Genomic DNA, 27,111 nt, shown 5'->3' on the forward strand with positions numbered 1-27,111 from the left:
CATTTGCAGTCATTGTCATTCACTTAACTTCCCTGAAGAAACGACTGGCAGGACAACTAATGAGTTTACACGTTGTTGTCAAAAAGGTCAGGTTAGGCTGCCTCCTTTGGATGAATATCCACAGTATCTACGGAAGCTTTTGACTTACAATATCCCCGAAAGTAAAAGCTTTATGGACTGCATTAGATCCTACAATAGTTCATTTGCTTTTGCGTCTACCAGAGTAAATATCAAGCCACCACCTGGGAATGGCCCATACTGCTTTTGCGTGTGTGGACAAATATTGCATCGGATTGGAACAGTGCACCCTGCACCAAATCACAAACGCAAATTTGCACAGATCTACGTGTTAGATCCAGATGACGCAATTTATCAACGCATGAACCTTCTTGAAAACAAGCAATGCACAGAGCTCACACTGAGAAACGTCGCTGAAATCATAAACGATCATCCATTAGCTAAGTCTATAAACATGCTACATGATGTTGAAAATGAAGCCAATAAAAAAGCGGAGGCAGATGGTGTGGCACCAACTACAATTGCTTTAGTATTAATAAAGGACAAAGAACAAGATCCAAGACGATACAATCTGCCCATCGTTAATGAAGTGGCGATTGTGTTTCAAAGTACGGATAGTGAGCCTCCATTTGACTGCGATATTGTCCTGCATTTACGTGCTGATGAAAACACCCAACATAGATTCCAACGCGTGGACATTTGTTTTCCTAAACTTGATACTTTGACATACCCCATTTTGTTTCCAACTGGCCAGGACGGATGGAGTGCTAGAATCTGTACGTATAAACAACATCAAGCACAGAAACGATCACGTGTGTCAATGAAAGAATATTTTGCATACAGACTCTCAGTGACAGACGACTTTAATCCATTACTCAATGCAGGTAAGCTAACTCAACAATATATATGTATTTAATTAAATCCATAACCTCCCACAACACTCCCACCCTCCATCATCTGTCATCCCTCCAACGATTATATGACACACACAGTGATTGCCATGCGTTTATTTACAATTCGTTAGAGAATCGGGGGTTTACTGGTCTGCTCTATATTGAAATAAACTCTGGTCCTGCAACGAACATTCTTGATCTAAACACTGCTGTGCTTAACATATGACTCATCAGTGGTAAAGCACCAGAACTCTCTGATTCATTGTGGACTGCAATCTTTATATGTCATGCAAACATTGCAAAAAAAAAAAGGAGTTTCCATCTCTAAATGAGGCAACACCATCAGTGTAACATTCTATCTGGAATCTAAACCTAACATTAAACAAATAGCCATTGAATGGCCAATGTCTTTCATTTGGGTCTAAAACTGAAAATGAAATCATGTTTTATCCTATTCAGTGTTAAAAGTATAAATTTTATCAACCTATTCACCAAAACTAAAAACAAATTTTGTCTGATCCTTATAATAGAGTGTACAAATGCTCAAGTATAAGACAAAACAAAGAAGATTATAGTAAGAATTTTTACCCCAGAAGAGTCTCTCTGTCAATTTCCAACATTATGATTTCCTGACTTTTAATGAGAATAACTTGCCCAAGATGTTCTGTACAGTTCATACTTATCGTATGTGAAATAAGCCAAATACACCCTGTTATGCTGTACACTACATGTCAAAAACCTAATTACAATTGCAACAAATTCAACCTAATAGCTAATTTTATACTTAAATACACAATTTTATATTTTCGGTTATCCCCTTTGCAAAATATACAGTATATGATAACTGAATTTTCATCTTTATACTTGTATTTCGCAGGTGTATTCTCATTTATAAATATCCCTATGAGTCCAAAGATCCAAGAAAACTGTGTACAAATTATATTCAATGCTTAAATGACTTGCAGATGTATCTGAACAAAGTATGTGCCACTTCCTTTTCTTTGTGAGCTCACAGTTAATAATCTTAAATTAACAAGCAATAGTTGACTCTACCGGGCGGCACGGTGGTGCAGTGGTAGCGCTGTTGCCTCACAGTTAGGAGACCCGGGTTCGCTTCCCGGGTCCACCCTGCGTGGAGTTTGCATGTTCTCCCCGTGTCTGCGTGGGTTTCCTCCGGGCGCTCCGGTTTCCTCCCACAGTCCAAAGACATGCAGGTTAGGTGGATTGGCGATTCTAAATTGGCCCTAGTGTGTGCTTGGTGTGTGGGTGTGCTTGTGTGTGTCCTGCGGTGGGTTGGCACCCTGCCCAGGATTGATTCCTGCCTTGTGCCCTGTGTTGGCTGGGATTGGCTCCGGCAGACCCCCGTGACCCTGTGTTCGGATTCAGCGGGTTGGAAAACGGATGGATGGATAGTTGACTCTACCTGACTTAAGTGTAAAGTCATCATTGGAGGAGTTCACTATAGCATCTGTGGTTTCCTTGGTGATATCTCCTGTCAATACTTCCAGATTAATTGGTCCAATTGTCATCTGGTACACACCCAAGTTTGGCAAAAACACATGGCCAATAAAATCTGATGAGAAACGAAACAGTTAATCAGTTAAATGTTTACTCAATAGAATAAATAAATAAATAAATAAATAAATAAATAGAGAGAGAAGCACAACAGTTCATCAATATATGATCATAAAAATGAAAAAGTTTACATATGGATTCCTTAGGTATCAGAGACTGCCTAAATCCTAAACTGTAGCACAAAATGTCACACTTTGTCCCATTAAAGCAACAATAAAAAGGATACCAAAAACAGGATGCCACTGACTGCTAGCCAAGGAACAAGTAACACACTAATATTTTACTGTTACAAATAGGACTATAAACTGCAGGTATGAATAACCCCCTCCTAAAATGTACTCTTAAAATCCTGTGGGCTTGAGTGCATCAATGATTCTTAGCTATGTTATTCCTAAAATTCTGTGCTCCTGATAGGATTACCCACTTCAGGCTGGTTTAAAGGGATGGGTGCAGTGCAATGCCAGCTGGATCACAGCCAAGTATAGGATTCTCTTGAGAATCTGAACATTACTTTTGTTATGAGAAATAAGATAAAACTTGTGTGTGAGGTAAAAAAAAACAACTAAATGTGGTCAGACTCAACTTTACGCAGAGAACAGGCTCTAAATCTTAACTTCTTGATCAAAGGTAATCTCGGTCCTGTTCTGGAGTTTCCCCATTGGAGAGGGCCCTGTAAGAATCCCCCATTCCTACAGCTGGAAGTTGTCCTGGTGGATAAGAACATTGTTTCACCATGACTTCAAGTCACAGAGAGGGAAATGTTTACTGTTGTTTACATGTATGTACCAGACAACTATTCAAATTATTTGGCCTTTTTAGAGTCATTGCATTCAGCACTAGGAAAAGTTCCATCTACAATCCTACTGGAAGACTTAAATGCTCACATTGGGAAAGAGACACCTGGGGGGTATATTTCAGGAGAAACAGCTTACCTGATATGAATCCAAGAAATAAATTGTTATTGGATTTCTGGGTTAGTAATAGACTTCAGTAACAAGCACCATGCATGAACAAAAGGCTATTCATAAATGAACCATAACAGAGCTATTTGCCAAGGATCAATGACTTGATAAATTGTTGTCTGATAAGGCCGTATGTAATAGTCAGGATAAAATTCAGGTGGTGGTGGTGATTGTAGTTAGGATCTAGTAACCATAATATCATACATTCCATAGTATTTTGGCTGAGAGCATACTTGAAAACTAAGACTGCTAAGTTTAACATTAGTAAGGCAAATTTTTGGCAACATTTAAAAGAGTTAAACTGTAATAATCTTTTAAGTGTGAGGAGAAGAAGTAGAGCAAGTGTAAAACTGTTTTATGTTTAATGATGGACAAGTTTCTTAAAGAAATTTTGAAGTAATAAGAAATTAAAGAAACCTTCACAGTAGATACCAAAGGAGCTGAAAAAGAGGTTGCAAAGGAAAAACAACTGCAAAAGATGTACAAAACAAATAACTACAGTGCTAAGTGTGGAGAGTATGGCAGACTGAGAGCAACAGTTAAAAATATATTTGGAAAGATCGAAGGCAGTTAGAAAGAAATGTTACCAAACCTGAAAGACGCCCGTAAGAGAGTAAGAATATTGAAGGATGAGGTGAACAGTATTAGGGACATTAAGGGCAAATTAAAACATACAGACAGTGAAATAGTGAATGCTCCGAATGTGCACCTTTCTGCAAGTATCGATAACCTTTAAGTAGCAAATAAGACTATCAGAGAACATGCTGAATGATATGGCATTTGCAGAGGGAGAAGTTCTGCTCTGTGTGGATGATATAGACCTGTACATTACTAATCCAAATGTATAATTGCAGATCTTAATAAATATTTCTGTCTATGTCCTATCAGTCTCCATTTGAAAGTGTGCTCTTTTCGGTTATAAGTTGAGACAGTAAAATAAAAACAGGAGAAGCCAGCAGATTTAACAAGTTAATTATGAAGGTTCATTCGGTTGTGTGCACTCTGGATTTCCCTGAGGCAGTAGCAAAGAGGAACATGTTGGCTAAACTGATTGCTAACATGAAAAATGTCACTTACTTTTTGCATGTCATCCTGATCAACCTGCAAAGAATGTTTAGCACAATGCATATTCCAACACAGTGCTCTAAAAAGCACTGCTTGACTTTTTTTTAAACAGCTGACTTCTTCTTCTTTTGGCTGCTCCCGTTAGAGGTCGCCACAGTGGATCATCTTCTTCCATATCTTTCTGTGCTCTGCATCTTGTTCTGTTACACCCATCACCTGCATGTCCTCTCTCACCACATCCATAAACCTTCACTTAGGCCTTCCTCTTTTTCTCTTGCCTGGCAGCTCTATCCTTAGCATCCTTCTCCCAATATACCCAGCATCTCTCCTCTGCACATGTCCAAACCAACGCAATCTCGCCTCTCTGACTTTGTCTCCCAACCTGAGCTGACCATCTAATGTACTCATTTCTAATCCTGTTCATCCTCGTCACACCCAATGCAAATCATAGCACCTTCCCTTTCACTCTTGTTGATATCCGTCTGTCACAAATTACTCCTGACACTCTTCTCCATCCATTTCACCCTGCCTGCACTCTCTTTCTCACCTCTCATCCACAATACCCATTACTCTGTACAGTTGATCCAAAGTATTTAAACTCATCCACCTTCGCCAACTATACTCCTTGCATCCTTACCATTCCACTGAACTCCCACTCATTTTTACACATGTATTCCGTCTTGTTCCTACTGACTTTCATTCCTCTCCTCTCTAGAGCATATCTCCACCTCTTCAGGTTCTTCTCAACCTGCTCCCTACTATCGCTACAGATCACAACGTCATCAGCAAACATCATAGTCCACGGGGACTCCTGTCTAATCTTGTCTGTCAACCTGTCCATCACCATTGCAAATAAGAAAGGGTTCAGAGCCGATCCCTGATGTAATCCCACCTCCAACTTGAATGCATCCGTCACTCCTACCGCAGACCTCACCACAGTCACACTTCCCTCATACATATCCTGTACAACTCTTATATACTTCTCTGCCACTCCCGACTCCCTCATACAATACCACAACTCTTCTCGAGGCACCCTGTCATATGCTTTCTCCAGGTCCACAAAGACACACTGCAACTCCTTCTGGCCTTCTCTATACTTTTCCATCAACACCCTCAGAGCAAACACGGCATCTGTGGTGCTCTTTCTTGGCATGAAACCATACTGCTGCTCACTAATCATCACCTCATTTCTTAACCTAGCTTCCACTACTCTTTCCCATACCTTCATGCTGTGGCTCGTCAATTTTATCCCCCTGTAGTTACTGCAGTACTGTGCATCCCCCTTATTCTTAAATATCGGCACCAGTACACTTCTTCTCCCCTCCTCAGGCATCCTCTCACTTTCCAAGATTCCATTAAACAATCTGCTTAAAAACTCCACTGCCATCTCTCCTAAATACCTCCATGCTTCCATAGGTACGTCATCTGGACCAACGACTTTTCCATTCTTCATCCTCTTCATAGCTGTCCTTACTTCCTCCTTGCTATTCCATTGCACTTCCTGATTCACTATCTCCACATCTTCCAACCTGTTCTCTCTCTCGTTCTCTTCATTCATAAGCCTCTCAAAGTACACTTTCCATCTGCTCAACACACACTCCTCGCTTGTGAGTACGTTTCCATCTTTATCCTTTATTACCCTAACCTGCTGCACATCTTTCCCAGCTCGGTCCCTCTGTCTAGCCAATCGGTACAGGTCCTTTTCTCCTTCCTTAGTGTCCAACCTCTCATACAACTCATCATACGCTTTTTCTTTAGCCTTTGCCACCTCTCTTCACCTTGCACCTTATCTCCTTGTACTCTTGTCTACTTTCTGCATCTCTCTGACTATCCCACTTCTTCTTTGCCATCTTCTTCCTCTGTATACTCTCCTGTACTTTCCCATTCCATCACCAGGTTTCCTTTTCCTCCTTCCTCTGTCCAGATGTCACGCCAAGCACCCTTCTTGCTGTCACCATTACTACATCTGCTGTAGTTTCCCAACTGCTTCACTACCACCCAGTGCCTGTCTCACCTTCTCCCTAAACTCAACTTTACAGTCTTCCTTTTTCAACTTCCACCATTTGATCCTTGGCTATGCACACACTCTCTTCCTCTTCTTGATCTCCAACGTCATTCTGCAGACCACCATCCTATGCTGCTTAACTACACTTTCCCCTGCCACCACTTCAGTCAATCCCCTTCAGATTGACTCTTCTTCATAGGATGTAATCTACCTGTGTGCATTTTCCTCCACTCTTGTACGTCACCCTATGTTCCTCCCTCTTCTTAAAATATGTATTCACCACAGCCATGTCCATCCTTTTGGCAAAATCCACTATCCTCTGACCTTCTTCATTCCTCTCCTTGACACCATACCTACCCATCACCTCCTCGTCTCTACTGTTCCCTTCACCAACATGTCCATTGAAATCCTCTCCAATTACCACTTTCTGTCCCTTGGGTACACTGTTCATCACTTCATCCAACTAACTACAAAAATCTTCTTTCTCATCCATTGCACACTCAACTTGCGGGGTATATGTGCTAACAATATTCATCATCACACCTCCAATTTCCAGCTTCATAATCATTACTCTGTCTGACACTCTTTTCACCTCCAGAACACTCTTGACATACTGTTCCTTCAGAATAACGCCTACTCCATTTCTCCTCCTATCCACACCATCATAGAACAATTTGAATCCACCTCCGATCCACCTGGCCTTACTCCCCTTCCATTTAGTCTCTTGCATGCACAATATATCAACCTTCCTTCTCTCCATCATATTGGCTAACTCTCTCCCCTTACCAGTCATACTGCCAGCATTCAAAGTTCCTACCCTCAGTTCCACTCTCTTTACCTTCCTCCTCTCCTCCTGCCTCCGGACATGTCTCCCCCCTATAATTCTCCTTCTTCTTCTTCAGCCAACAGAAGCCCAATTTCCGCCAGCACCCTATTGACTAACAGTACTGGTGGTGGTCGTTGTTAACCCGGGGCTCGACCGATCTGGTATGGAAATTTGTATTGTTGTCCGCATATTGATTTGGCAAAATTTTACACTGGATGCCCTTCCTGACGTAACCCTCCCCATTTATCTGGGCTTGGGACCGACATGAAGAAACATACAGGTTTGTGCATCCCCTGTGGCTGGGTTTTTTTTAAACAGCTGACATTAGCTATTAAAGGAAAATTCCACCCCAAAATATGTCTCTATTATAAAAAAAATCCTGGGAGGGAGACAAGGGTAACGTGATCTTCTCTGAAGACAATTTGACATCCCGCGAGAGATGGCAGTGAGACAACATTTAAAACAAGTTCACGGACATCTAACCAAGCAGTTGTTGGAATGCTTTTGTCAGACAGACATCATGTGCTCCCAGCTCTTAAAACAATGACAAGCAGGACACGCAGTTTTCAGCCGCCCCGCAACCCCAACACCAAATTTCACAACTCGAGCGCCAAATTGGCAAAAGGACAGCAGCTGTACCGGCTTTGAAATGATCGACGCAAAGTGCAGCAACAAGCCAGCAGATGATCTGACTGCAACTCCTTAACATGCGTTCAGCCAACCCCCCCCCCCCCCCCCCCCCCCCTTCACAACGCGAGTGGCAGAAACACGAAGTGGCAAAATGACAGCTGCTGTACATGCTTTTAAATGATTGATGTGCAGCGCAACAAAAAGAACACGCAGCTTGCCACCAGCAAGAGCTGAAAGAGAGCAGATGATCCAACGGCATCTCCTTAGCGTGCGTTCAGCCACCCCCCTTCACAACACGAGTAACGTTATACATCCTGCGAGATGGATTTAACCACGCCCGGGGCCAGAAATAAAGGACAAGTATTGTTTTTACAAAAGTTTTAAAGTAAAAGTGAAAATAATGCATATATAATAATTCCCATGAAAATGACAATCTCTTTAAATTGTATAAAGTAATCCCTCCCTATATCGTGCTTCGACTTTTGCGGCTTCACTCTATCGCGGATTTTATATGTAAGCATATCTAAATATATAACGCGGATTTTTCTCTGCTTCGCGGGTTTCTGCGGACAACGGGTCTTTTTACTTCTGGTACTTGCTTCCTCAGTTGGTTTGCCCTGTTGATTTCATACAAGAGATGCTATTGGCGGATGGCTGAGAAGCTACCCAATCAGAGCACGCAGTTAAGTTCCTGTGTGCTGCTGATTGGCTCAGCGACGGAGTGCTGCATTAACCAGGAAGTCTCATCTCACTCATTCAGCATTAACGTGCTCCTGCTACTGCTTCAGGGGCCGTGTCCAAGCGCCAACAGAAGATGCAAATGATTGCAGAAAAGGTAAAAGTTTTGGATATGTTGAAGGAAGGGAACAGCTACACCGCTGCAGGACACCATTACAGCATCAATGAGTCCACGATTCTTTTTATTTAAAAAGGAGGAAAAGCATATAAGATCTACGGCCGCAGTGTCCTTTAACCAGGGCGCAAAACGAGTTGCAAGTGGACGTGATAAGGTAGTAGTCTAGATGGAATCTGCTTTAGGGATTTGGATTGAAGAGTGCTGGAAGAAGAACAACGGCGGTGCTAAACAATCGCCTGAAGAGGCTCCTTTAGAAGAGCTGTAACGCTATCCTTTGTTGTGCAGTAAAATTAAACTCATCGTTATCGGACAAGTCGTCGTGTCATTGTTGGTGAGTAACCATAATTAATTATCTACGTACAGTACTTATTACATGTACATAGTTTAGTGTCACTGTACACACATTTTACCGTATACAATTTTTCTTGCATTGTACGTATTTATTGCTGGTGGCCTGTCTGTCGTAATGGCTGTAACATATGTGATATCGGAGACGCTCGATATCTTTAAAATAATATTTAGGTTTTACTGTGTTTACATACAGAATTTCAACGAATCTTACCTAATATCTAAGAGAATACAAAGGGTTTATGCTGTATAATTGTGCGTGAAATGTTTATAATAGTGTGGGAGAGTTTATAAGGGCTTAAAATATATAAAAATAACCATGTGAACATATGGTTTCTACTTCGCGGAGGGTTCTGGAACGCAACCCCCGCGATGGAGGAGCGATTACTGTATCTGGTAAACCAAACCCGGGGGTGTGCGAGCAAAGTGAGCAGGGGGCGGAGCCCCCTAGATTTTTATATTTTACTTCCCGCAGACAGTTTGTTGTTTGTGGCTGAAAAAAATTAATCTCAAGTTGTCCATAAACAGAAAGACCCTTCACACAGTGTCACACTTTTGAATTGAAGACAGGACTGGTGGATGACCGGACATCTGGATCACTTGGTGTGTGGATTATGTGACAAGAGTAACTTGAGATTTTTTCATGGACATTTTTGATATTGCTTGCTCTTGTCCAGTGTTGGTCACAATTGGGTCCTGTTCTATCAGAAATTTTGTTACGTCCTTTCTTCACAAAATATAAAATATTTTTTTTTTCTTTAACATCAGTACAAATTACAGTACATGAGTTAAGTAACATATAAAAAATAACATTTTTGGGTGGAGTATTCCTTTAAAATAAAGGAGCTAGTCAATTAGGCATTCATCCTCTGTCTCATTTAGAGATGACTATTCCCTCCTGCTAGGTGCCCCTTCCTGGCTTTCCATGCAATCTTGCAAAATTGACCCTGAACATCTTACAACTCTCACTGCTTTTAAACTCAAAGAACACTCAGCTAAAGAAGGTTCCATGATTCCTTGCACAATGCTGTTTTACAAAAGACAGAAATGCCTGGAATTTGGTTCTGGGAGATATTTAAATATATCAATATTTCAAAATCAGAATCTACGTATTGATGGAAGTAGAATACTGCCTCTTCTTTGTCAAGGCAAAAAATACAGATTTTGTGAGACTTGTTTGATGAACACCGGCCTTGGACATTCCAGTCTGTTAGGTTGTGCTGTGATATTCCCTCTTCATACTTCTACATTCAGTACAGATTACTTCTCAAAGTATGTAAGGCTTCTCTGTCTCAATCTCCCATGCACAGACTATTCAACTTTTTCAGTCTATTATGAAATACTATGAAACTAGTGGCAGTTCTTTATAGGCAGCTATGTTTCCTGTCAGTCACTATCAATTTGTTCAGTCTGGCAATGTGATCTTGTGACCTCCACTGCTCTTCTACCTCTGGACTTGTGAGGGTGTGCTACTCTCCTTGGTTTCACACAACCATCCAAATATTCCTAAGCAGCTCATTCCTTCTCACAAGATTTGGTTTAGGTGGGAGTGGGACTCTTTGTGGGGTGTTTCTTTGTTGAATTTAGCTGTTATTGTTGATGATTATCCAGACAGTTCTATTATGGTTTTTTTTGTTCCATCCCCTTCTTACTAAGACTTCCAATTAATGTCTTTTGACCCCAACAATCTTTTGTGGTTGTTCGTTGTTCATTCTTATTCATATTATTGATTAACAAATAAAGATTGTTCACATGAAAAGAAAAATAAATTTTTGGCTACATCGTGTTTTGATGCCATTTTAATATGTTAATTTTAATCAGATGATGGACATACAATCATATTTTTTTATTTGAATGTGTTTTAATCCTGCATGTATTCTGAGTAATTTGTGTGTTGGTTGTTATACCACTGTAATTTCCCCATCAGGACCAGTAAGGTATATACCTGTCTATAGAGACTTTGAGCATGAAACTTAAAATTGACACTTGTATCTCAACTGATTCAAGCCTACTTAATCCAATTCAGTATCAAAGGAAATTGGAGTCTATACCAGAAACATCATTTACAAGACAGAAACCAACCTTGAACATGGTGCTAGTACCCTGCAGAGCTCACTCATGCACACATCCACACTCACACTGAGGCGTTTAGAAATCACCAATTAACCTAACACACAAGTCTTTTAGATTGTTAAAAAATACTCAAATCCTTCAAAAAAGCCTACACACTGGAACAACATACACAACTCACACAGCCAGTAACTGGTTGTGGGATATACTGCTAAAATATATCAATGAAACATATGGTTATAATGAAATTCATACAGAGGTGTATACTGTATGTGGAAGTGGTAAATCTTACCTGCATTTCCTTTGGGTGGCGTGCCTGATTGCTTAACAGTAGGTTTATTAACCAGATGCTGAGAATTCTTGAATTCAGTAGTAAATGCCTAGTAAAACAAAACCAAGTAACTATCAATTTGACTTTTTTGTACATAATAAAAGATAAATTACACACTATCATGAGGCTTACTAGTGTAATGGAAGTATTTGCCACAGTTATACCCATGAATATAGTTTAAAAAGACAATAGCTATTAGAAAAACAAAAAAGCTTATGAAGATGTAAACAATAAACTATTTTGCTTAACTTAAATATATAACATATGAGCAATCCACAAAATTTCTTAGCACACATGGTTTAAATGCATATCTTGTCATGATAAAATAATTTCTGAAAATCTACAGAAAACTTTCATATCTTTTATTCCACGAAGGATTAGAAACTCTAAGGTTCTGTTTTTTTCCCTGAAGCAGAGTCACAGTAATAATTTGGCAGTGGAGTCAAATTTTCTAGGAGTGTCAATTGTTTTAAGAGTTAATTATTGTCATCATTCTTAAGCCTGTTTAATTCAATTTAGGGCCATGGGGGTTTGAAGCCTTGTGATACTTAATTTTGTACATGGATCTTGCTTAGATAAGCAAATTTTATGTGTGGTATCATGTATTGCTGTTGTCCCTCCTGACCTAGGGCTAATCAGTTTCTATCCAAGCAGTTCATTTATTTGTGACTAATCTTTGTATACTACTTGTGACTTTCAGAGAGCAAACCTGTCACACAGAAGTCACTTTAGTGTTTTCTTACTTGCCAAAGAAACAGCCTAGCACATTGGGTGCTGACCTTGATTCAAATAACATTGAGAGCTTACATCAGTTGATATTGAATAATACAATGCAGACTTTGGCCACTGAATTCTGTACAGAGTTTAAAATCTGAACAAAGTAAAATCCAAGGCCATGTCTCCTCCCTTGTTAAATAACTAGCACAGCAGGACGAAGAAGAAGCTCATATTTTATGACAATTAATAAAGCTAAAACAGAAGATGGATGAGATGGAGGACTGCTCAAGAACAGACAACATAATATTAGTTGGTTTACCCATTATTGTGGAAGCCCTATTTCAGGGACCCCAAACCCCCTGACCCCCCGTTCTGCATTATCGTTCTTTTTGTTATTATTAAACATGATGGGAGAATGGTGGGTGTGGTGTTATGGGCATGCGAGCTAGGGAGGGATGTCCTAGAGTTCCATGGCATTTTGTTTATATTAGTCCTTATGTTTCCTTTTTTTCTGTACTTTCATTATCAGGGTGCTTCTCTATAACAGATTCTAATGACTAATATTAACTTGCTTTCCTAGAGCACACACTCTCTTAATTTGCTCTGTTATCACTCCTGCTGTTGCATCCTCCAAAAACATGTGACATGTTGATCCTTATTCATCGTAATTTGCATACAGTATTTACATTTTGGAAAACAGGGGTGATGGGATTGGCCATACTTCATATTTATGGACTGAAACTGGTTCTAAAAGTAAGGTTGTTTTTTACATTTATGCAAATACACTCTAACTTATCATTTGTCCCCAATGTTGGCCATCCGACTGCTATATTTTTTTCGATATTACTGTTTTCCTGGGACTAGAGGCAAATGTGTTAATTGTTCAATTTTTGAATCATTCCTCCTCCCCATTTCCTACTTACCTCCCTCATCTCTTGTGCTGTGTAAGTTTTGGTCCATTCTAAATATTTTGGACAACTACCAAGTAATGCATCCTATGGCAAACGATTTTTCTCTCTTTTCAGATTATGATTATGTTCTGATTTCTCAGCCTACTTTAGCCCATGTCCATAAAACCAATTTTATTTTGTCTCTGGTCTACAATCTTAAGGTCATTATGGTCAAACTCTCCCTTCCATTGCTTTGCCAGCCGGCAGCAAGGTGGAGATTTAATACACCACTATTGAAAGACAAAGATTTTTGTGATGTATTTTCCACAGAACTGAAGGTATTCTTGTGGCTCTGTCTTAAATCCTGAAATCCTTAGGGAAGTCATGAAAGGTTTTAACAGAAACAACTATATTGCTTATTCATCTCATAAAAATAGGTTAAAAATTAACAAAATAGCTGCAGGTAGGCTAAACTGAATAACTTAGAACATGCATGCTTAAGTATTCTGGATCAATAACTTGAAACACAAGTCACATTACCATAAACTGAATAAAGTTCTTTACTATACTGTTGTGCAGGGTTTTTTCTAGCTATTACATGCTGGATACTATGATAGTGGCTCTCTACTGAGCAAGCTTTTGGCTAAGCGTTTACACTAAAATGAATCACAGGCAACAACCCCAACTATTCAGAATTTAAATGCTTCTATATATAAAGATCCAAATGAAAGAAATGTAGAGTTTGCAGCTTTGTATGCTAGACTGTATGCAGCAGAAGAAAATGAAAGTTAATGTGAAATTGGTAGCTTTCTATCTAAGCTAAATTTTGCTCATTTATACCCTCAGATGCTGCCTTGCTAGATGTCCCCTCTTTGTGAGAACTGAAAGATGCTAATAATTCATTATAAAATCTAAAGCCCCAGGGCTTGATGTTGTCCCACCAGAACTAGTGCTGTACTAGCGCTGAACAGCTCTCTCCTTATCTATTGTTTTCTGCTTTTTTGTTTTAATCATACAGCATATTTATTTTGTATATTATCCCTTTTATGTTATCTAAGCCTATGCACATTTTCTTTCATTATTATCTAAATGTATATTTCAAATGCCAGACAGGAGTAAAGGAAAGGTTAGACAGAGTGCCTCTTTATCAATTATAACTGGAGATACCCTTGACAAAATAAAGTGTTTTTTTACATACTTCCGTGAATAAATCTTTTAGGCACAACCTAAAATCACCTCCATCACCAAGTAGCTAGCCAAATATTTATGTGTAACATGACAAGGTCCGGAACGGCCCATCTGAGAGAGAGAGAACAGAGAGAGAGTCTATTCTATCAAAACACTACATGCACATGGACATGGACATCAAAGACTCCATACATGTATTAGTCCGATAGCTTAATGTAAAGTCTACCCAATAAGACAGCTCCTACTCTGACATGGATGTTACCTTTATCTTTACAAAAACTATTATTTAATCTTTTCTGATTTCGAAGCAAGGGTGCATTTGCTATTATTCTATTTTGACAAATACTCCTTTGCTCTTAAGTTTCTATACTATGTTTGGATATCTTAAATGACTGAAAAACATAAAGTGGTTACAGGGCCCTTAGTGTGGGGAGACTGACACTTTCTTTATCACAGGCTTTACAGGTAGAGAGAGGACACTCAACACAGGGCAGCACGGTGGAAGTAACTCTTCACTGGTTGGAAAGTGATATTGCCAATGGTTTATCTGCCTCCATGTGTCTAGATTATTCTTGGGGACCAAGGTGTGTCAGCCTCCATGTATCTAGGTTATTCTCAGGGACCAATGTCTATTGACCTTGGTCTTGGATATATCATTAGACACTCATGTGTTGTTCATACTAAAGCTGCAACAACACCAATTTTTTTGTACAACAGTGTGCAATGAGCGGTTTATGCACATAAAGCCAAAATATCATAGCTAAAGTACTTCTTAAAAGAGGGAAAAACCATAATTCTTCCACAGTTTTCCAAGATACTATTTGATATTTGAAGAAAAGATTGGGTTGTACTTACTGGTGCTAAAATGAGCATAACCAGTTATTGATTACGAAGGGGTAAATCACCCGAGCAGCTGATGTTTATGTAGGTTTTTATAACAAAATATTAAAAATAAAAATGTAATGTAACTTGTTCACACAGACTATGCCAGGCTTTGGGCAAAGTTCTGATAATATATTTTTTTGGATCATTCACACTAATGAATGAAAACAGAACAGCACTTTCAATACAACTTTTTTTCTTCTCCCAGAGAGAGAGAGATCTGCACTGCTTTTCCAATTTTGTGTATTGTATTTTAGCTCATAAAGTTAAAACTGGTTGATAAAATTACAAATAAACACATGCAATGAAAACATCCTTTCCCTGAAGAGTTACAACTCTTGTATTAAACAAGTTAATGATTTTTAACAAGTATCTAAATTATTTTGAAGCAATACAATAAAATTACAAAAATGTACTTTTAATTAAAGCTATATTTTTATATTTATTTGCATGTATCACACAGTCAGTTGTGCCTAAGTGAAAGCCAAACAACATTAATGACTTCCTCAGCTTTACTCAAATTAAAATCAGCTTTAATACATCACTAATATAGGGCAATATTTCCAAGAAATAAAATGAAAACCTGTGCTATTATAATATGTCAACATATTTTTCTAGTACACATTAACAGTTTCTTTGACATTTTTACACTTGATGTTTACACATTCTTGGTGCCTTGTAGTATTACCTCTCTTATATACACTCTTATCATTTTATACACTCACCTGAATACTCTGGCTGTCACTGGAATGAACTATAAAATGAACATCCCTTAGATGCATGGACTTTTCTCTACGGCTAAAACTTATCGCTTCTTTAATCATGATTGATGCTACTAGAGGTCTGGGAAATCCTAAATTGCCAGTTCCAATAGCTGGAAGTGTAACAGAACTGCATTGTTCATTCTCGGCTTCAGTGAGGCATGTTTTAATCAATGTCTGTAAAATCTAGTATAGAATAAAAGATATTTATGCTTTAATAATGCATACCAAAAAAATTAAAATATGAGAAAATAACAGAGAAACACAAATATGCAAATAACCAGTTCCCAAAATTTGGAAATCCCGGATTCAGACTGTGTCATCCTTTCAATTTTCAATTAAAGTTCTTATTCTTATGTATTTCCCCATAAAAAGTGGGTCAATCTGGTGGTGATTTGCTGATTAGTACCATTAAATATTACTTATACATCTTAAAAATACCAATTAACTTCAAACCCCAGGAATGTCTTTTCAAAAAATACTGCAAGGCTGTAATGATTAATAATTCATGTTATCTTCATCTACAAGCTGATTTTCCTACTTTCTGTTTTCCAATAAATAATGAATCTATAAAATAATACAGTGCTAATGCTAGAAATATACTGGTGTCCGTCTACTATACAATATTCAGCATATTACCTCCTGAGAATTGTTTTGTCCATTATTCCAGTATGGTGATATAGCATGAAAAACCAGTCGGCAACTCAATGCACATGCTTCAGTTTTCACAATGTCTCCTGTTTTTAGGTTAGAAGATGCTTCTTTTTGAATGAGGGTCTGAAGCTTGGATCCTGCTGCTTTCAAAATGGCTTGTGAAACAGCCCCCTTACTTAGTTCTAAGTCGACATCAATTGAATTCACAATGACATCAGTCTGCAAATGTATCAAGAAAGCATTAAATATTAGGGAAAATTTTCATTGACAAGGAAACAATTTATGTAATGAAAACATCTTCTGAAATGTAGTTTTATTTTCATTACTTCTAACAATTGCATCACTGTTTAGTTTTACATGTAGTACAATGAATTCAGCGATATTTTAAACACTGTATGAAAACTATCCTTGTGACTCCTTCTGTGTTAGCATAAGTTTAAGACAACATAAAGTGCTCTACGAGATGTACTAACCCGACTTCACCACTGGGACTTGCACCATGAAGGATTGGGACTGTGCACAAAACAATTATTTAACTGATCTGTCTTGTGGTTTTTGAGAGAAAGCAGTTGTTACTTTCTTGTGTATGTAGACAGACAATGGAAAAATTTTACTATCAAAAAAAAAATTAAGTAATATGTGTTTGTACTAGTTGGGCTGCATGATGGTGCACTTTCATTAGTTTAGATTAGATTAGATTATCGACTTACTGCAGCTTCTTCAATGTTTCCTTTTATTAAGCTGATCATCAACCCTTCTTTAGTTTGCATGCTCTCCAATTTTTCTCCAACGGGAGCTTTGCCAGAGACTCTTTTTTCACTGCTAGACACTCTTGGATTAGCTCTAATAATCTTATTTGGATGTCTGTTTTTCAAAGCAGTACTCATAGCTGTTACAGTTTTGTCATCATTATTAACCAGGTAAATCTGTTTTAAAGTGCGGTCTTCAGCAAGCATTTCACATTGTTCATGAACGGCTTTTACAATTGTTTTTGCACACAAGTCTAAAGGGAACCCAAAGATTCCAGAACTAATGGCTGGTATTGCAATTGATTTTAAATGGTGATCTTCGGCAATCTTTAAACTTGTTTTCACTGCCTTCTGCAACAGAAATATAGCCTTTTCAGAGTTACTGAACATACTCCATCTGGGGCCAACTGCATGAATCACATATTTGCAAGGAAGTTTCCCAGCTTTTGTAATCACCACATCACCTGGATTAAGTTTCTTTCCCATGAGAAGTTGGTCACACATTTTTTGCAGCTCTGGTCCTGCAGCTTCAAGAAGTGCACCTGCAAGCCCTCCAATATGCTGTAGGTCTTCATTAGATGCATTGACTACTGCATCAACAGGTAAGCTGCATATATCTGCTTTACAAACAGCTATCGTAACCCCACTTGGTAAACAAACTTTGACTTGTGGTTGGGTGATGTTATCATCCTCATCTAAAATGGCTTCCTTTTCCTGAAGCATCACTACACAATTGTAATCGCGGAGTACAGTGCTGTAGTACAGCTTCTCCTCCTTTTGGAAGCACTTTTTTGCACCTGCTTTTTTAATTGTTAAACATTCAAGGTAAATATTCTGTATAAGATTCTGTAACACCTTTTTGGCATCCTGCACATAAAACTTTGGTCCAGCCAAGGAAATGCTGGGTCTTCTCATACGCACATCAAAATCAATGATGACTTCTTGTAAATTTATATTCTTCCTCCACGTATCAGCTTTCCGCACTTTGATGAAATCTACAATTGCACTTGATTTTACTACAATATTTTCCTGGATGTGTGTATTTCTGTTAATAAAGTCATACAGCTTCTCATACACCTGCTCCACCGACTTGTTTTCACCAGCAATGAACAGCTGCTTCTCATAGAATTGAAAGGACACGGTGACATTTTCTGAGTTCAGTTCCCTACATAGACCATCCATTAACTGGATGCATTCCTTCTTCTGGATTACGTTGTAGTCATCTGCATTGGTGTTCCTAACTCCTAAAGTGTTCCTTACTTGTCTTTCTGCTGCACTCAGGGCTACTTCGTCACTGCTGGTAAGGTTCAAAACCCCTTGACTGATTTCATAAGCCGCATGTATGCCCTTTGAAGTAAACATTTTATGGAATAAGAGGTTGTTGTCTGCCTTTGTCAGATATTGCACAATAAACATATCAAGTTCAATAGCTTTCTTCTTCAGAATCATAATCTTTTCCAAAACTTGACTTTTTGTGGCATATACTTCTGTGCTTAGACCACAAATGTTTAGACATTTTTCCTTCGGCATGAAGTTGAGTTTTAGGTCAGGGTATTGCATAGTGCTTCTCTCTTCAAAGCCATCACATTTAAGAAGGTAATATACTGGTGTTGTCATTGCAACCTTTTCCATCACACTGTTCTTTTCTCTTTCAATAATCCTAGTTGCTTCTGTCATAGCACTAACCATTATCTCTTGGATCTTGTCAACATTTTCTGCAACTCCTGCTAGAATTATCATGTTCTTATCCAACTCAGGCAATAAAATCACAGATGTTGGCAAATCATTGATAACCTTTTCCTTGGCAATATTCCATGCTGAATGGTCCACGTGATTTTTAAAGGATTTGTACTGGGACATGATCTTTAAGAAGGTATCTGAAGCCTTTTTTTCCCAGCTGTTCACATCTTTAGTTTGTTTGTGATGCTGTAGCTGAGAAGAGGGAGCGATATTCACTGCTGGATTTGAGAAGTCTATTCCACAAAAATGATCTGCCATTTCTTTGCTTATTAGATCAATATGACTGGCATTTTTCTGAAGAAACTTAAAGACATGTTCATCAATGTTCTCAACAAATGCATCTGGCATCTTCCACTGTGGCCTGTCTTTGCCATACAAGGCCGTGCCCAAGCAGTAGTAATACAGGTACACCTTTACAGTAGTTTTTTGGATCACATGGGTCTTCTCCTTTACAGATTCAGCAACTGATGAAAAATTAAAAACAAAATAAATAATAGTAAAACAAATAATTGTAAATGATTTTTCATTATGCTCACTATTTCGGATCACTGAAGACAGAATAAAACAAAAAAATCAAAATGGTACTAATGTTTTATAATAAACAAATGCCTAATATTGAATGAAAAAGGTAATTTTCCATAAATTATAGTCACAAACAATACATACTGTGTTACATTGACTTTCAATATGTAGTCTCAAACAAGTCAAGTTCACTTTTGATCAAAATATTTAATTTATGGGAAACTACATTTGTCACTATGTTTGTGATAGACACTTGTCAAAAACATTCAGTTTTGATGTTTTGTGCTTATTTTGTTAGACCTGGTTAAACAATTTAATGGGATTCTATGTGTGTTATACATATTTGTTATACATAACATTAAAACCTTCTATTACATTATATCTTACAACATTTGAGTGGGTATTTTTTTGGTTTTGATGGTTCATTTATGAGCATATTTAAAGAAACAGCCAACAACATTATATGTTAGAAAGAATGGAATTGTTACATTAATATATCATATATAAATATATTTTAAGTATTATTAGAAGGGTGGACTGCATTTTTTAACAAGAAATGGTTGAATTTAGCTTAGCAGTTGTACTTTTAAAATTGACTTGTAAAATTGTTAAGAGTAACTATGCAAACATTATTAATTATAGCTAACCCTAGATGTTTCAGTTTAAAGACTGGTACTATCTGAACATGTAAACAGTTACCTGATACATAAAACTGTGAGAGCATCAGAAAGGGCAGTGATATACCTGAGTAAGTAATTTGCATATTTAATGTATACTACGAATATAAAAACTGATAACAGGACGGCCTGCTTTTAATTTTTTTTGAAATATTAACTTATTCTTCTTACTAAGTTTATTTTTTTATTATTAAAGAATATATTGTCTCTTCTTCCAGGCTTGTGAAAGAGAAAACAGAGGTGATTGAACGATGGCCTGCTTTAGAGTTGGCGCTTATCATTCACAGTAAATGTTACTTTAAGTTAAAAAAAATGTGAAAATTTGAATGTGATAGGCAACATAAATGTAAAGGAGTAAAAGTAAATGTTTATGGTCTTCAAATGTACTTTAGCAAAAATAAAGCACAGTAGACAATAACTCAATGCAATTTATCCAGAAATGTACAAATACAATTAACAGAAGAATTAACAATAAATAAAAGCTCAGAAAATACATGCTGCATTAGAGAACACATCACATATGATAATTGTCCATATGAATGGATGTTGAATAGTCTAATGTTTTCAAGATAAATACTGTCCTTGAATCTAGAGGCATTAATGCTACTGGTTCTGAAGTTGCAGGATTTAATAACAAAAAATGCATCTCTTGTCAACTTTCAAAATGAATAATTTAAATAAATAAATAAAATCCTCCCTTTTGTTACTATTTTAAATGTTCGTACAGCACTTTTAGTACTTTTCCTCTAAATTCTTACCAAGGAAAAAACAGCATGTTAACTTTTTCTGTATTTAGGACCTGACTCATGCAAGGTTTCTTTTTTTGGCAACACAATGTTTGTATTCCACAATATGTCTGTGTTTCAAGTAATGAAACAAATTATATGTGTTATGCTAACTGTAGCTACAGTGACTAGGTGCTGTAGTTTTATTTTTATTTTTTAATAAAATAGGGATAGCTCATGAAAGCATACAGTAGGAGGGAACATTTACCAAACTTTCTGACATGATCAAAATTAGTTTGGTTGCAACTCTTTACTGTTAGCATTGGTAGATTTTTAGTATATCTCCCGGCCCTAAGGTCAAGTATCACATGTTGCTTTGATGGATGAGTTACAGGCTTGATGACAACATCTAAACCTTATTCACTGAAGACTGAGGAGCTCTCCTATGAAAATGACTGTGTACATTGTTGAACAAGAATCATAATTTCTTCAACTCCACAGAGAACATTCAGGCATATTCACTATGAAGTCTATAGTTCTGAGTAAGCTTTGGTGGTCTGCTTCTGGAAAAAAAAAACGCCTGTGCTTCTGTGGCAGACTTCACAGAAAGACTTTTTCAGAAAGACAAACATTGTGTTCTTTGAGCAGGTACATGCATATCCTAGGTGGGCTGAAATGAAAAAGTTGAACAGCACTACCCCTGCTAAATTGATGGAAGTGCTGATAAAATCAGTGGCAGTATACAGCCAACCCAATGAAATAGTGTCAGATGCAGATTTACCTCATTTTCTAAAGTTAAATGCAGTGAAACGTGCAACCTTAGTAACATATTTTCCATAAAACAATGAGGCAACAGATCGTATTGTACTAGTTTTCAGTAAAACAAGACAACTATAATATGTCACTTAAGTGCAGGACAGCTGATTAGTTTTCTTTACTAATCACACAACATCAACAACTGTAAAATATCCAGAAGATTAATTTCTAAACAGGCTAATAAAACACTGTGGTCAATTATTCAAAAACCTTTTTGAAAAACTATGAAGGAAAAACAAAGGGAAATTAGTAATCAGGATATAACTAGAAATTTGCAGCTGCTGCACCTCGTCTGTGGAACTCTTTACCTCATTACATTAAGGAGTCACCTTCATTTGAACTGTTTAAAACTAGATTGAAGACCCATTTCTGTTCTCTAGCTTTCAGTGACCTTCACTGATATTGATGGTTGTCCTACTCTTTGTCATCTTCTTTCTTTTACTAACAGCTAGCTGTATTTCATTTTATTGTACTTTATTTCTATTTATTTTATTTATGTTCATTGTATGTTTTATTGTAAAGCACTTTGGCTACAGCATTACTGATGTTATATTAAATGTGCTCTATAAATAAATTGACATTGAACCTCATCAGAGTGTGCAGGTCAGAATCTGCCAAGGTGGCAAGTAGGGTAAGCTAATGTACCTGGCACGTATAAATGGGAAGGTAATGAAAAGGCATGTTGACCAATTGTTAGCTACAAGTGTGGAATTGAACCTGAAAGTGAACTGTAAACTACACTGCTCTAATGAAATCTCCAGTAAAGGAATAAAGTTGATGATCCCAATGTTACTGCTGAGACTTTTAGGGAGTTAATAGCGATGTTTCTCTCCTTCCAAAGGAAAACTCGAAAAGACTATGGTACTTGTCTTATAGGCTTAGATAATCTCCAAATAGAATACCTTTAAGAAGTGGTCAAATGATAAAATGTCAAGAATAAAAGCCCCTAACTGTTTAATAGATTTTTTAATAGTATCGTTGGAGGCACACACAGGATAAACCTCTTCACAGGCTAAATAGCCACATCTGCTGCTGTCTGAAAGCAAGTATCTTTAGGGTACAGGTAGATCTTGTAGCTTGTAATCCCAATGTTCTGAGTCTGCATATCACATCTGCAATCTTAGGGTGGATGGCTTAAAATGGAGACTGAGAGTATCAATCCTGAGCAATTCTTTGGCAGTGACAAGAAGGAAACAAAATGTTGCTAGAGAACATTATAGGGCAGGTGTCCAACAACTGACAGAGATACCTGCCCCTCTTAAAAGAGACAAGGTGAGACCACAGAAGTCCAGCAGTAGGGCAGAATACCTGATCTTGGAAGGTGTGTACGTTAAATGTTATTGTAGTAATAAAACACCAGCAGAAAGACATACACCAAAAAGTATACAGTAATCCCTCGCTATATCGCGCTTCGCCTTTCACAGCTTCACTCCATTGCGGATTTTATATGTAAGCATATTTAAATATATATCGCGGATTTTTCACTGCTTCGCGGGTTTCTGCGCACAATGGGTCTTTTAATTTCTGGTACATGCTTCCTCAGTTGGTTTGCCCAGTTGATTTCATACAAGGGACGCTATTGGCAGATGGCTGAGAAGCTACCCAGCTTACTTTTCTCTTTCTCTCTCTTGCGCTTTCTCTGATTCTGACGTAGGGGGTGTGAGCAGGGGGGCTGTTCACACACCTAGACGATACGGACGCTCGTCTAAAAATGCTGAAAGATTATCTTCACGTTACTATCTTTTGTGCAGCTGCTTCCTGAAACGACATGCTGCACAGTGCTTCGCATACTTAAAAGCTCGAAGGGCACGTATTGATTTGTGCTTGAAAAACAAACTCTGTCTCTCTCTCTCTCTCTCTCCCTGCTCCTGACGGAGGGGGTGTGAGCTGCCGCCTTCAACAGCTTTGTGCCGCGGTGCTTCGCATACTTAAGCCAAACAGCCCTATTGATTTGTTTGCTTTTTTCTCTATCTCTGTGACATGATCTGCTCCTGACTCGCACTCCTTTGAAGACGAAGATATGTTTGCATTCTTTTAATTGTGAGACAGAACTGTCATCTCTGTCTTGTCATGGAGCACAGTTTAAACTTTTGAAAAAGAGACAAATGTTTGTTTGCAGTGTTTGAATAACATTCCTGTCTCTCTACAACCTCCTGTGTTTCTGCGCAAATCTGTGACCCAAGCATGACAATATAAAAATAACCATATAAACATATGGTTTCTACTTCGCGGATTTTCTTATCTCGCGGGTGGCTCTGGAATGTAACCCCCGCGATGGAGGAGGGATTACTGTATATAGTATGCAACATATCTATATATATTGTATACACACACACTGTACATACATTGTGGATGAACCTGTCCCTGAATCTATTGGTTTGTTTTTCTAAGACAGTGAGTGTTTTATAGGTCCTGAACAGAAGGCAGCTTGGTGCCTGTAATATTCTTTGCTGCCTTCACCAGACTCTTTAGGGCTTTATAATCTTCAGACAAACAGATGTCATACCATGATGTGATGCAGCCAGTGACGATGGACTCTTCTGTATTGCATATCTGTAGAAATTTGTGAGAATAGAGACATGCAAGCTTTCCTTAGATGTCTGAGGAAGTAGAGACACTGGTAAGCCTTTTTTAGAAAAGAAATGAAGTGTGCGGAGTTCACCTCAATTTACCAGTGATGGTCACTTCAAGAAATTTAAAGCTGGTCACCCTTTGAAAGGCATCCCCTCTGGCAGAGATAGAAGTGTGATCTGCTTTCTATACTCTGACTAGCTACTTGGTTTTGTTAACATTAAGAATGAGATTGTTGTCCTGGTATCACTGGGTCTGCAAGCAAACTTCTCTGAAAGCTGCCTGATCAATATTGGTGATCAGGTCTATGATAGTGGTATCATTAGCAAATTTAATAATGGGAGTTGGAGATGTGTCTAGCCAACCATCATAGATGAGCAAGTAATACAGAATGAGGCTTAGCATATTACTCTGTGGAGTGCCTGTGTTAAGGATTAGCATGGATGATGGGATGGTGCCAATCTACATATGGTTAGTGCTATTGTTTAGGAATTACAACAACAAGTTGCAGAGGGTGATGCTAAATCATAAACTGATCATTTTGGTTTTCAGCTTTGCTGATTCAGCAGTGTTAAATTCTTAGCTGTAGTATTTAAACAGGACTCTGACATAACAGTTTTGATTATCCATATGTGCCAGGATGGTATGGGGTACATTGAATGCTGCTTCCTTTGAGAACTGGTTGTGATGATATGTAAACTAGCAATGATCGGGAATATTCTTTTTAATGTGTCCAAGGACTCACTTCATCATGACTGAAGTGCTACCGGTCTGTAGTCATTCTAGCAGTCTTCTTTTATGTTCTTAGGCACACAGATAATTGTTATCCTTTTAAAGCAGGCACAGACCACAGATTGTCTCAACTGAACATGAAGATGTCAGATAATTGGTGGTTACATGTTTGTAAAATGCCACCTGAAATTCTATCTCGACCAGATGCCATATGGACATAAACTTATTTAAATGTCCTCCTTATTTCATGTACAGAAATTGAAAAGAATGAATCATGTGGTGCTGCAGGCATTAGAATGGCAAGCTTTGAAGTCTGAAACATTTTTTATGAAGTTTGTATGAATTATTACAGCTGTTAAATTCTACCTGTAGTTTACAACATTACTGACATTTACCCACTTTGATTGCTTTTCTGAGTTTGTATCAGAAATTCTTGTGCTCCATGTCACTTTCAAAATGCATTGTCATTTGCTTTCAGTTAGCACTAAAACAGTGGCCACTAGTTGGTAACAGTCAATGTTGTTATGCCGCTGACAAACTTATACCTGAACAATTTATTTCTGTGAGCTTCCAACATTTCAAGCATTACTGTTGGCATGATAAGACTCTGTGAATTTAAACCATTATCTCCCTTTTTTCTGTTATCATTACTGCTTCAATAACAAAATAAAGAACATTATTAATTATTAATCTTGAACAATGACAGAGTAATGGAGTGTTTCACTTTCTGATACATATAATGGGTGCTCCAGATTTTAATTAAAGTATATATTTTGGAAATCATAAATCACAAAGAATTTAAAAAAGTTCTGTAAGGTGGTAAGTGATCTCTCTTTCATCTAGCACATTAAAAACAGATCAAAATTATCTTTATCCTTTCACCCAAAATGAGTGTCTTCAGGCAGCAGAAGAAAAAAAGACATCGAAATAGAAAATAGTACTCATTCTACACATAGGAATAAACTTCCCAGGCCAAGAGCAGAACAAATACTCTTGCTTAAATTTGCAAATATATTTGATTTACCTTTATGATCCAGAAAGTCGACAATTGCAGATTGTTCCTCAACTAACAAGGTAACCTTTTCAACTTGGCCTCCACCGTTTTGTGGTCGCTCAAAGTATAAGCATATCATGTCCTCGTTGATGTTGGTTGGTAAGTCCTCTACAATGATGCTTTTTGTAGGTCCCAGATGTTTTGCTGTGAGCTTATGTTGGCAAAATCTTCCATGTGTTCTGCATTTCTCCAAAAAATGTAGTATACCTAAAGATGCAAATAGTATTAGAATGAAGTTTACTAGTATTCATGGAAGAATACAGAAAAAAGGCTATATATGAACTTAGGCAAATAAACTTTACATACACATGTAGAGAGACTAACAAGTGAGAATATGTTCTTTGCAGTGCTGGACCTTCCACATTGCAGAACCTCAACCTAATCAGGTAGCACTGTTTATTACTAGCAGTAATTTAACTATACTAGCCAACCCGCAGCATAGCATACGCCACATAATTATGTATCGATGGGTGAACACTTCCTGAAAGACACAGTTGTCCACATGAGGTGGGTTTGAGGATACGACTGTAAGTGAATGAAAAGATGGAACTCTAGAGAGAGCAACATACAATTGTCTGTGACTGAAAACTGGAGGACTGCCGGCGTGCCCCCACCTCCCAGAGCGAGGGACGGGTCTGGAAGAATGCCCATTCCGCTCCCTCTGCCCCGGCCCCCCCGCCTCTCCGGAGAAGAGAGGGCCGGACGGTTAGGACCCGAAACCTCTCCAACGACGGGTCGGCACAACCGGTAATGATCCATCTGCAGGTTCACCTACGGAAACCTTGTTACTACTTTTACTTCCTCTAGATAGTCAAGTTCAATCGTCTTCTCGGCGCTCCTTCTATATACAAATA

At 38.1% G+C, this 27,111-nt stretch overlaps 1 protein-coding gene across 1 annotated transcript in view; it reads right to left on the reverse strand.

Annotated features, from left to right (window-relative positions):
- Positions 1 to 27,111, reverse strand: part of parp14rs1 (poly(ADP-ribose) polymerase family member 14-related sequence 1) — a 72,992-nt gene that overhangs the window by 37,209 nt on the left and 8,672 nt on the right. The window contains exons 5-10 of the mRNA XM_051930546.1: positions 26,228 to 26,464; positions 17,382 to 19,624; positions 16,657 to 16,890; positions 15,982 to 16,203; positions 11,541 to 11,628; positions 2,335 to 2,484 (exon numbers count right to left, since the gene is read on the reverse strand). Of these exons, the coding sequence (XP_051786506.1) occupies positions 2,335 to 2,484; positions 11,541 to 11,628; positions 15,982 to 16,203; positions 16,657 to 16,890; positions 17,382 to 19,624; positions 26,228 to 26,464 (3,174 nt within the window). The remainder of the gene's footprint in view (positions 1 to 2,334; positions 2,485 to 11,540; positions 11,629 to 15,981; positions 16,204 to 16,656; positions 16,891 to 17,381; positions 19,625 to 26,227; positions 26,465 to 27,111) is intronic.

The sequence above is a fragment of the Erpetoichthys calabaricus genome, chromosome 8, assembly GCF_900747795.2.
Source record: "Erpetoichthys calabaricus chromosome 8, fErpCal1.3, whole genome shotgun sequence".
Classification (NCBI taxonomy): domain Eukaryota; kingdom Metazoa; phylum Chordata; class Cladistia; order Polypteriformes; family Polypteridae; genus Erpetoichthys; species Erpetoichthys calabaricus.